The following is a 12,891-nucleotide window of genomic DNA, read 5'->3' on the forward strand; positions in this document are numbered from 1 at the left end:
CCTCGAGGCTCCAATTTAAGCTAATTTTGTTATTTCCTTTATTTTATTCGGATTTCATATATTGTTCTAGATTTTATGATTATTTTCTTTATATTTTTATTTTATTTTTTAGTTAAGAAAGAGTTTCTAACTTATTTAAGGTTTTGTAAACCTTATCAAGAGGTTGACTTTATCAATATTATTTTTAGAGAGAATAAAACAAGAAATTTAGGGCTAACATTTATAGCCCATTTCACTTATTAAATTTTTGTGTTCTGTGTTTGTTTTTTGTCTTTAACTTTTGCCTACATCAATTGGTATAAAAAACTAATGATCCAGGGTTTAATGCATGTTGTGTGCAGCAAATCTATGGAAGAGAATTTGTTTACTTGTTGTGTGCTGCTAACAAACCATAATGGGAAAAGGTTGAGAAGTAAGGTATGGCTAAGAAGTGAATGAGGAGTCTTTCTTTAATTAAGGAATGTCTAATAGCTTGTCATCGAATACAAGCAAAGGCAAATCATAAAATCAACCTATTGGCTAGAGGAAAGGGACCCATGGGATCATGGGAGTGTGATCAAGATCAAGAGAGTGATCATGGTTCCTTGCCAATACTGACAATTATAGGTGAATTTAGGGGAGACAACTTCTTGGATGAGAAGAGAACAAATCTCGGGTTTTTAGCTTTCATATCAAAATCCCTAAGTTTTTAGGAATATCTAGATGTAGTATGGGGTATATGTATTTTACTATGATCGAGATGATGGGGTGGCTATCTACACACAAATGTCATAACCCATCTATTTCTACAAACTCTTTAGTTTCATAAGGACTAAAAGGACTAGCACAATACAATAACTCATATTTTCTGATATATCTTTTCTCCACCATCTATTTCTACAAACTCTTTAGTTTTTTTAGGGCAAAATATATAAGCTACTTGTTTAGTAGTCTAGAACTTAACATCAAGTCAATCTGGTGTTATATTTATCTTATAGAAGGTAAGCTTTGGGGAAACTCATTCAACATCGAACCTTAAAATTTTGCAAGCACACCTCTTACCTCATAAGATTATCATCTATTTTTTTCCCTTCACTAGTTGGCATTAACACATACTAGTTGGTCTTTAGGGTGACTTTTAATGCTAGTTGGAGTTTCTTTATTACCTTTATGAATACTATATTCTTGCAGCTCCCACTATATGTGATCAAACAACAAATTTTGTCTTTGATGATGTAGATAAAGTGGAAAATAATACTACACATTATATTCTCATTTGAGTCCCCCTTGGGCGTTAACAAACGTTTCTTGATCAGAACGGTTGTACTGTTATGTCCAAACAGAACATCCCTATCATTGTCAAAATCATCTTTGTTGTTAGCAAAATTCATAGGCCTCTTCTTTATTAGTAGATTATTTCTTAGACAACTTTGTAGTTTGTTATGCTTGCTAATTTGGTGTTTTAACTCACTACATCTGAAATAGAAAAAAATAAAGTCACCTTGACTTGTTACTTGTTGATTTGATTGGTTTGACCTAATCTATGGTCTGTCTTAGGTCAATAATACATCTTCTATTATTCTATTATACCTAAAAGTTTATGTTTTCATCCTTAGCAGCTTACTGCTTCTCCACCATTAAATCCCACTAATATGCATTTGAAATCATCTATAAGACACAATACATCCTAGATAGATTTATGTATGCCACTAAAGTACCTTGCCATTAGCTACTCTTTTGCTTTTGTTAGATCATTCCTGAAAACTAGCTAATAAAACTCATTAATGTATTCATTGACATATTTACCTTTTTATTTCAGCGTGTAGAATCTTTGGTATAGATTTTAAAAGTAATTAAAAGAAAAGAAGTGTGCTCTCATCTTTTTCTTCATCTTGTCTTAATCATTTATTCTAGTTTTCCCTCATCTCTTTTGTGTTTTCTTTAATTGCTCCCACCAAGCAAATGCCTTACCCTTTAATATGATCGCAATCAATTCTCGAATATGGCCCCTCAAGACCATGGATGGATCTTGGGTAGCCCAACTTTACTTCAATAAAGTGGTTTGTTTGCATGACATTTCTAGGTCCTTCAATTTGAATAAAGATGTAACGTTCATGAGTAATTTTTAAAAGAACTTATGAGGAAGGATAGGTAGTTAGTAGAACTTTAGTAGTGTTTATCATTCTTAAACAAATAGTTAAACAAAGGTGACTAATCATAATCTTGATAACTTACTATAAAAGCTTAATCGAAGATAAGTTGACATAGTAGGATATGACATTGCATCATGTGTAGTTCACTTATAACAGGTCTTAGAATTGGACCACCCAACTGATTTATTTTGAGGTAGTCTATAGATAAGATCTTTCTGGATTATTGGAGATAATTTTTATTCCTCTTATCTGACAACTAAATTTATAAGTCACAAATATGATAGATTACTTGCATGACATACACGAGGAGGTCAAACAAACAATTAATGACAACAATACCAAGTATAATGACCTAGTTGTTACTCATAAAAAAGAGTGGTGTTTGAGGTTGGTGATGTGGTATGAGAAGTCTTTACACGTGACAAGTTTCTAATAGGTGAGGACAAAAAGTTGAAAGAAAGGAAGATAGGCCCATATGAGGTATTGTAGAAGATAAATGATAATGCTTATAGGATTTGTCCTCCTAATCACTCAAAAACTTCTAATGTCTTCAATGTCCAAACATTTAACATCTTATTTGGAGGAGAAATAGAATTTGAGAACAAATTCTCTTTAACATAGGAAGAATGATGCAGCTATGTTTGAGATAATAAGTGATTATGAGTAGTCAAATGGAGATATGCTATATTTAGATAAGGATCTATCTTAAAAAAATTATATAGATGGTCTAGAAGATATATTTATGGACCAGGGGAACAAGTCTAAGCCTAAGAGGAGGTTTGGTCACTCTAGACTAGAATAACAGCTGAAAAGACAATAATTTTTTATTCGGCTGTTAAATCTATCTCAAATGTTTATAGAAGTTTTGGAGGTTGTTTTTTGTATAATTGCCCTACGATGCTAGGCAAACCAATGCATCTTTAAATATTCAAAATCTTGCCCTTAGGCCCAATTTAGACCAATTATGTTATTTTCCTTGTTTTATTCGGATTTCATGCATTATTTTATATTTTATGATTATTTCCTTTGTATTTTTAAATGTTTATTTTGTTTTGTAGTTGAGGTAGAGTTTTTAACTTATTTAAGATTTTGTACACCTTTCGAGGATGGAAACTTTATCAGTATTATTTTTAGAGAAAATAAAGCTGGGAATTTGAAGTTCACATTGTAAGCACTTTTGCTCATTAAATTTATGTTATATATTTATTTATTATCTTTTAACTTAAAGGTGCTCAAAATACTGTAGGGGAAACCAAGTCTATACCTTTTTAAATGCTTCCTATGAAGTGAAGTGTTTTCTCTGGCTTAAGAACAACAATGGAGACTATTAAAAAATCAGTATTCATTCGCATTAATAAAAGGCATACCTAATTCTGAAACCGCAATCCTGACATAAAGGTCTTGTCCATCCCCATTTGACCTACTTGTATCAATGAGGCTACCAAACCAAATCAGGCAGCCACTTCCACCTCCTCTGATATCTAAATTTGCATATGCAGTGCAGGAGCAGTTCTTCAAACATATTCCCTTACATTCCCCGAGACCAGTGCTTTTATTATACCAGGAAGAAGATGTGTCAGGCAATTTCATCCGTGAATAATTTTGAAAGCGATCTTTGTCACTGCAAGGAGTCCTTCGAGCACACCCACCTGACCAATTTGATAACTTCCAATCGCGTGGAGACTTGGGCATGAATCCATCCAGGCATGCACATATAGGAGAATCATTGAACTGGCAGAAAGCATTCGGACCGCAAATAGAATACTGTGCACATATATCAAGCTGGGCAATTTCAACAAAGTCCCATTTATGTGTTCGATCATTCCATATTGAGCGCTGTGGAATACCCCATGGAGTTAGTTTAAGCCTCGGAAAACCTAAGCTTTTGCTCCCAAAAACGAAATATCCCTCCTTTTCGTTGAGCACAAAATCATCTGTTGAAATTGAATCAGGTTTCGGAATTATTTCGGCAGCAAAACGTAAGCCATTCCATGACCCAATTCTAACTTGTGTTTTATTCCCCTTCTTCAAGACAAGCTGCGGATACCCGTTAGGATCTAGAAGGAAAGAAAATTCACCTCGAGCAGGATCTTCTGAGCTCTTCCAGGATGACAGAAAGCTTTCAAGCCGAGTTACAAAGTTGATTCCCAGTTTCATTCCTGGCAGCAAGGTGTCACTAGGATAGTCAAAACTCTGCCACAGAAAGTTGGCAGGTTTGCTATCATTTTCTTCTCTTACAACAAGATTTCCTGACTCCAAGAGCTCTGCGACTGCATTCTCTGCAGTTCTTGACAAATTCGACGACCAAACAATATCGTTGGTGCTACTGTATATGATAAGTATCCCTTCGCTTGTGATATTCAGGACTCCCAAACTATTGGAAACGGAAATGACACAAGGATCTAACTTCTCTCCTGTTGTGATTCAAAAGACTCAAAGTCCAACACTGCAACACACATTTTTGTCATAAATGATGGTTGAAAGTTCTAGCGTTCAGTTTAACTAGATATGATTTATCATAAATATAAAATTTTAATTAAATTTAATATCTTAGGTAATTTAATGAAAGTTGCATTAAAATTATAATAACCGAATAATAAACCAAACAATAAAATTCATAGATTCAAGGACAAAGCATGCGATAATTACGGCAAAATAGGTAATCCAGTTCACTTAATTTTTTTTAAACTTATTATTTTTAATTTTATCATTTAATAATATATTTAATTAAAAATTATGTTTAATGATTTATTTCAATTTGATTTTTATGAGATTATCTTAACCTTATAACCTATAAATAGTATTTAATGAGTTAACCTTACTGATTTGGCTTATTTTTGTTTCATTTTTTTATAAAAATTTATATAAATTTCATCGTTCAACATCAAGTTTCAAAGGATTGACTGAGAATTAAATTTTATAATTTATTTTTATTTGCTCTTTATAAAGTTACCTTAGTCTTGTAACTAAAATCGTAAATTTCATAAGTAAATTTGCATTAAATCAAATAATTTGTTTTATTTTTTCTTGTAAGGTTATCTCAGTTTTATGATTCAGATAATTAGTTTAGCGGATTGATATGGGTTTATATTTTTTTAATTGATTTATTTTTAATTTTATCCTTCAACATTGATATGGTTGGGAATTAAACTTTGTAATTTATTTTATTTTTTTTCTATAGTGTTATCTTAATTTTATAATCAGTTGTGAGTTTAATAGGTTAACTTGGATTATTTTTTTAGGTTTTTTTTTTAATTAAGTTTTTTTTCAATTTCATCATTTAACATTATTGATTGAAAATTAAACTTTATAAAATTTATTATTTATTTTATATGAGATTATCATAGTCTCATAACTCTGGTCATGAATTTGACATATTAATCCAGGTTGACTTAATTTATTCTAATATATTATTATTTTAATATTAAAAAAATATCATTTTAAATTTTTTTAATCAAATTATGTTTTTACAAGTCATTTATATTGTTTTTGTACTTACAAAATCAAGTAGGCCAAATCAAATTAACCCCAACTTGATTTAATTTTTTTTCTATAAAAAAACATTAACAATATTTAAATATTTTATTTTGTTAAAAAAAAAATAACCCCACCCGCGGGTTAAAAATCTAGTTAGGCCTTAGCATGATTAAATTGCTGCTGCGCCCTTAGTCCTCCTGCAACCGCTGCTCCCTTGAAAGCAACTGCGTCGCCCAAAATCGTCTAGCTTTTATTGTTTTGTTTTACGTATCTATAAAGCCAGGTCAGATGAAAGCTATATTAAGAAAAACCCAAACCACAAGTCTGGCTTTTCAAGATATTGTGTTTTCGCGAATCAAGAGAAAGAATTGGGAAAATTTTGTTCTTCTTGTACTAAAATTCCTCTATTTTCTCTTAATTTAATTATGGGAAGAGTGTAAGTTATATGAAATCCTAGAAAAAAACTATATAAAAAAAACAAAATAAAACTTGTAGGATTAGTCGTGATGTATGCAAATTGATCCAAACACTTACATTAATAAAAAAAACAAAGCAGAGAATTTTGTGTGTGTAAGAGATAGAAAGAGAGCGAGAGAGAAAGATTTGGGAGTTGGGAGATATAGATAGAAGTTGATCAAATTAGAAGAAAAGGGAGAAATCTTTAGAATTGAATTTAAAAGTCTTCCTTGATTGGATGAACTAGTTGTGAGAAGAGGTTGCCTTTCATTTAAATTCATTTTTATTCTTGATTAATATTGGTGAGGAATTGAAAATCCTCAAATTATAAAATTTGAGGTTTATGTATTCTGTGAATGAAATTATAAAATGATGTTAATTATTAGTTAATTGTTGGTTGAATTACATGATTAAGAAACTAATTGAAGAAATTAGAAACCATATTAGAGGAAATTGAGATTTTAAATCCATCCATTATACCATAATAGGAATACTAAAGGTTAATTATTGTTGTCATGTATGCAAATGAAGAAAATGTAGAAATTGGATTGGATTGCATTGATTTTTGATGTTTTGGTGATGTTGTAAATGTTTGAGATTTGTTGAAATATTACAATGTGAAATGATATGGTCGATTTTTGGTGATGTAATTTAAATGGAGAAAATGAAAATACTGACGTAAAAATGCATGAATCCCATCCAAATGCGTGGTGGGGCATAATGCATCTCTGTACTTTACAGTCTAATTTTCACAAAAGGTGGGATGATTGATGGCCCCACATCATAAATATTCTGTCCTTTTTCATTTAATTGGAAAGGCTCCATATCATAAATAGCAATAGTATAACAATAATAATAATAATAAAATTAATATAAAATCATAATGTATTGGTAGATGAATGTAGGTTCATGGTTCTATCCTTTACAAGTCATGCTATTATGAATGTAAAATCATAATGTGTTGTATTTTAAATGATATTATTATCCTTAAATGTTATTGGTAAGATAAATGAGTGGTGTTTACCATGGATATGATTCATGTGAAGCAAATATTTAGAATCTTGGGTTATGTTTGAAAATGTGAAAGCATAAGAATTGGTAGATTGTGTAAATGTTGAGGGTTATTAATGATATTGTGATGTTAGGTGCTTTAGTTGATAAGTGGTAAAAAGAAAAAGAAAAAACATTTAGGTTAGATGCATAGTAGGAACGTGAAATTATATCCTAAAAGCAAATTAAAATCATGGAAAAAGGTGATATTGTACTGACATATAATAGAAATGGCTTAAAATAATTTTAGGTTTTAATTGGGGTGTTTTCTTAGAAAATCATATTATTTTGGGGTTGTTACTGTAATGTAATTTTTGTTTAATTGTTTTGGAGTTGTATTTTGCATTGTGGATAAAAAGACAAAAAAAAAGATGAAAAAGAAAAGAAAAGAAGAGGCCGAAGCAGATTTTAAAAACAAATGAAAAATCAAAATTAATTGTCTGGGTTGTTTTTGTTTGTTTTGTAGGTCACCGTCGGCGAAGGAAGAAAGGGAAGAAGAAAACGTTCCAATTCACTGTTTTTTTCTCTTCATCGGCAACTGCTCACGAACACTGTTCATACCGCCCAGAAGGACTTCCCAGCACTGTTATAGAGTTTTGAGAGGTTATTTTGTAATTTTCAAACTGTTTAATATAATATTTGTTTAGTTTGAATTTTTATTTGTATTTTGTAAATATGAAAAAAATACAAAAAGAAAAGAAAAAAATATATAAGGAAAGTGCATGTGTGTGCTTGTATTTATCTTATGAATGTTTCTTTTTTATGATAAAATTGTAGAGAATAAATAAGGATTTACTATTTTGATTGGATCACGGTGTAGAAGTACAAACTTGAACAGAAGTTGTATTTCTAAAATCTGATGAGAAGACAAAATTTTTAAAATTTCTTTAACACATCAAGTCCATGAAGCAGCTTACCTCAGGTAGGGTGCGTTAGGAGTGCTAATACCTTCCCTAACCACAACCGGTCCCTTACCCGCGAATCTCTGACAAGACCAATACAACCAGGTTTCCTAGTAACCTTCAATTAAATACTAGGTGGCGACTCCTAACGAATCTAACAGGATCAAATCAAATATAACAGAGAAAAATTGCTGGAGCCGGCGCCGTGCGGATGATTTTTTTTTACTTGCGACATTCATAGAGTGCCATTGAGATTGCAAAGATATATAGTTTAAGAATTGTGAAAGAAATAAACAGTGACATTTTCTCATTTCACGCAAAGTTAGTTAGAATCGATAAACTTTGGTATTGTCCAGTATAATGATTTGAACTTGTAAAGGACCATGATTTATGAGTCCATAATTGCCGAATCTATTACAAGTCAATATGCATACCATTAAAAATTAGCTCGGTGATACATGGTTTAATTTTGTATGTAAGTTAAAAAAAAATTGGTCATCTTATGCCATTTTAACAAAAGTCAAATTATTTTTGCAATCAAAACTTTTTAAATTTTTCAAGGTTGGGTAGCCTTAACTTTGTATATTGGAGTTTGATTAAAATATTTTGTCAACATACCATTTGAAAGAAGCATGTCTTTATTTCAAGGCAATCATAAGAAAAATAACACTACTAGAAATTCATCTAAAACCAACGGAATTACTAACAGAATTTTTCAATCGGTAATTTGTGGTGATATTTACTGACGAATGTAATTTTATTTGTAATTTTGTTGGTAGATACCAACAGACTAATTCCATTTGGAATTTTATCGATATATACCGACAGAATAATGTTGTTAGTATACATCAATAAAATTCTAGATAATTTTTTTTAAAAAAACAGTGTGATGACATGGAAGTTGTTAAGGGTGATTTTACCGATGAAATTGTAGAGGGATTCAAACCAGGATCTTCGTACAATAACGTGACCTATTTATCAATAGAAGTGCCGATGAATCACTGATAGAATAGTTTTATTAGTGATTCTATTGGTAAAAGTTAATATATCACCCATGCTGCCTCCCCTACCTTCCCTTATTTCTCCTTCTTCTTCCTCATCCCTACATCTAAACAAACTCTCCCCTCCCAAACTGCAAATAACAACTTTATTGTGGATTTTGTTATCTTTTATAAGTAAATCTATCTTTTTTAATTTTAACATTAAAATTTTAATTTGGTTTATTTAATGGTTTTTTTAGTATCTGTATTTTGTTAGTGTATGTACATGTTTTATTGTTATTTCTAAAAAAAACTTGTATTATGAATATATAATTGTATACTTGTTATTGGTTTGTTCTAGATTTTGTAAAATTATATTTGTTTGTAAATTGTTGAAACTTATATCAAATTACTAGATTAGATGTGTTGTGATGAAATAAATAATAGATTGTTTAACGGATCTGTTTTAATTTTTATCAATGTTATTGCGAGGTTGTAATTTTTATAAATTTATGTGTATAAATTTGTATGGATGTTGATAATTGATAATGAATATTTAAGAGAAATTTTAATTAGTTTGTTGGATAATCTAGAGTTAAACCAATATTTTTGAAAATTTATTTACTTAATATAGTTAATTAATGTATGTTGTTATTGTTATTTTATAGAGGTTCGATAAAAGTCATGAATGATCATGCATAGATTTATTGAGATTTGCTACAAGGATTGTGGATGATGAATTATTGTAATGGGATTCAAGGTTTTAATAATTTTGCAACGTCTATTCCAAGAAATTTAAGTAGATGCGATATTAAGTGTTTATACAAGAAGTGTAAAATAAAGCACTATACATTAAAAATACATGATGGAGTCATGATACATGGAAAACATAGTTAATTAATACATGTTGTCATTGTTATTTTATAAATGGTTCACTAGAAGTCATGGATGATCGTGCATGAATGTATTAAGATTCACCACAGATATTATAGAGGATGGATTCTTGTAATAGGATTCAGAGTTTTATTAATTTTACAATGTCTATTCTAAGAAATTTTATTGGATGCGATATTAGGTGTTTATCTAGGAAGTGTAAAAATAAAACAAAATATATTAAAAATATATAATGGAATCATGATACATGGAAAACATGTTAAAGAAACATACAATGCTCATTCTCTAACTAACTTTATATTATCTAGGCTTTGATATCATTTTACAAGTTACTTGTCATTGCTAAATATAGGGATGGGGTGATGGTGTGGTAGATACTACCATTCTTCATAAATTCAATATGTCCTTACTCATCAACTTCCGGATATGATAATTTAAATCTTTATAATTTTCAATCAAATGGTCTGGGACCCCATCATGATATTCACATCTTGCATCTAGATTATACCACCTAGGAAACAATGATTGTATGAGATTTGATGGAGTCAGGGCAACAAGTCCGAAATTTGATATATATTGGTAGACAAACTCAAGTGGCAAATGTATGTTAATCTTCGACAAAAACGCTTAAGTAGTTGATGCTACAATGAGACTTGGCTAGACCACATAACTAATATTTTTCACTTGAAAGCCATCTTCTAATTCATCTCTCATCATTATTCCAGAATCCATGATAAAACCTCTAATTTTTTATTTTTATTTTGATAGCTTGTTCAATTCTTTCGACAATCCTCACAACAACACATAACTGTTAAGTTAAGTTTCCTATTATATGCTTATAATATAGGGATTTGAAGATGTTGGTCAACAATATCATCATTTTTATTTCTATTAATAGAGGTTGGAAATGTATTGGCTTATCTTGCCATCATGTGCATATGCTTTCATAGACTCTTGGTTTCCCTTCTCCTTGGTCGTTAGACTAGTTTTGTTTGGAGTAGTTTCCAAATTGATTTTATACTACTTTAAGAAGGCATCTTTCAAATCCTTTCATTTATTAATCTAGGTACTATGTAGTCTTATATATCAACTCAAGGCTAATCTTACGAGACTATTCTGAAAGAAATAAATTAGCATTTTATCATTATGAATAACTTCATCCATCTTGTTGCAGTGTGATCGAAGATAAGTGTTTGGGTATTCTATTCAGGTATATTTAATGAAATCTGGTACTCTAAACTCTTTTGGTACCATGATATTTTAAACCAAACAAACTCCAACTGCTAATATAGGGTCAGTTAGATCATTTCAAAAGAGGTTATCATTGAATTAAAATGAAATAAGGATATGAATGAAAGACAACGTTTAAAATTAAATATGAATTGTATGACTAGTTAGTAATGTCTTTGGTTTGACTAATGTCCTTAGTACATTCAGAAGGTTAATGAATCATGTGTTGAGATTTTTCATTGAAAAATTTGTTATTGTCTATTTTGATGATATCTTATTTTATAGCAAAAGATTAGATAAGCAATCATTTAAGACAAGTTCTTGAAATAATCAAACTTGTAATTGATATTATTCAAAGTTTTAACATGCATACTAGTAGCAAAAAATATCCATGTTTAAATTAATATAAAAGAGGATACTTGTTAAAATACTTTAAGGTAATAAATTTTTTGTCGTTTTCAAGAATGAATCATTTGTTTTTAAAGTTTTATTAGTTGTCACTTATACAATTAGCATGTTTGCAACATGTTTTTCAAGATTCCAACATCATCATCTTTACTTTAGATGTATTTCTAAACAAGATATTTGAATCAAAAAATATAAAACTTAAATATCTCTCAATCAAATAAATCTAAGGTCTAGATTTATAGGAAAACAAAAGCTTAAAGTGAGAAAAAAAATATTAAAATGTGAAGTGAAGAAGATTATGTAAAAACCTAAAAAATTCAGGTTGAAAACTATTCTTTCATTTCTTTTTATAATAAATTTTAAAAATTAAAAAATTAAACAATTAATAAAAATTAATTCTCACTATTATAAATATTTGATTAGCTATTATAAATAAAAAATTAAATCTAGAAAAACAAGGGTTATTTAAGTCGTCAAACCAAGAGTTTTTTAAAATTAATTTATTATCCAGCTCTAATTTATTTAAATCATATTAATTAAACAAATTTTCACAATATCTTATGTGCTATAGTACAGGACAAGTATCCCTTCGCTGCTAATATCCAGAGCCCCAAAAGTATTGGATAGAGGAACTTCTCTATTTGCTACCCATATAACTGTACGAGGACACTCTTTATGCCATATTCCCATGTGACGGTTTTTTGAACTTCCACGGCTGAAAAATCCTAGTTCAAAGCCTCCTCCGGTTGAAAGTAGTGCTGCACCATCTCTTATGGATTGGCTTGGGTAGATTATGTTTGATATGGTGGAGTTATTTAAGGTAAAGAATAAGAAAGATCATGCAAACAGCACAGAAAAAGTTCCCATTCAAGAGAGTTTTCATAGATGTTCACGTTTGATCACACAGAAAGATGTTTTGTTATTAGAACAAGTTACTAGTCAAATGGGAAGAGATTTTTCAGGAAATGACATGAGAAATGTTTTTCTTCCTTACATTGGCCACCTTTTTTTCAGTAACCATAAGATCCATCTTTTGAAGACAGAAAAGTCCAATTTCAAGAAGTTTCAATAGTTTCGCATCAAAGACATCCACAATGAGCATGACAAAGCTTCAGCTTAGTATATATACACAGTTAGACCAGTTGATGCACTTGATTGTTGAGGTTGAAACGGAGGCATCATCCAAAACTATTTATTTATGGCATTAGAGATTGTTAAGCTTTTTTCAAATGACCTGTGAACTTATCATGAATCAAAGCTATCTTAGAGATTTTTCAGGAAATGACATGAGAAATGTTTTTCTTCCTTACATTGGCCACCTTTTTTTCAGTAACCATAAGATCCATCTTTTGAAGACAGAAA

At 30.1% G+C, this 12,891-nt stretch overlaps 1 protein-coding gene across 1 annotated transcript; it reads right to left on the reverse strand.

The window, feature by feature from the left end:
- Positions 1-3,499: 3,499 nt before the first annotated feature.
- LOC105117423 (G-type lectin S-receptor-like serine/threonine-protein kinase At4g27290) lies at positions 3,500-12,219 on the reverse strand (the record flags this gene model as incomplete). Its single annotated transcript, XM_011015085.1, has 2 exons — positions 12,104-12,219; positions 3,500-4,506 (listed from the first exon to the last, which is right to left on the reverse strand). Coding segments are annotated over exons 1-2 (1,123 nt in total), but the record flags the coding sequence as incomplete, so codon positions are not given.
- Between the last annotated feature and the right edge of the window lie 672 nt (positions 12,220-12,891).

Source organism: Populus euphratica, unplaced genomic scaffold (genome assembly GCF_000495115.2).
Source record: "Populus euphratica unplaced genomic scaffold, PopEup_1.0 scaffold1362.1, whole genome shotgun sequence".
Taxonomy (NCBI): Eukaryota; Viridiplantae; Streptophyta; class Magnoliopsida; order Malpighiales; family Salicaceae; genus Populus; species Populus euphratica.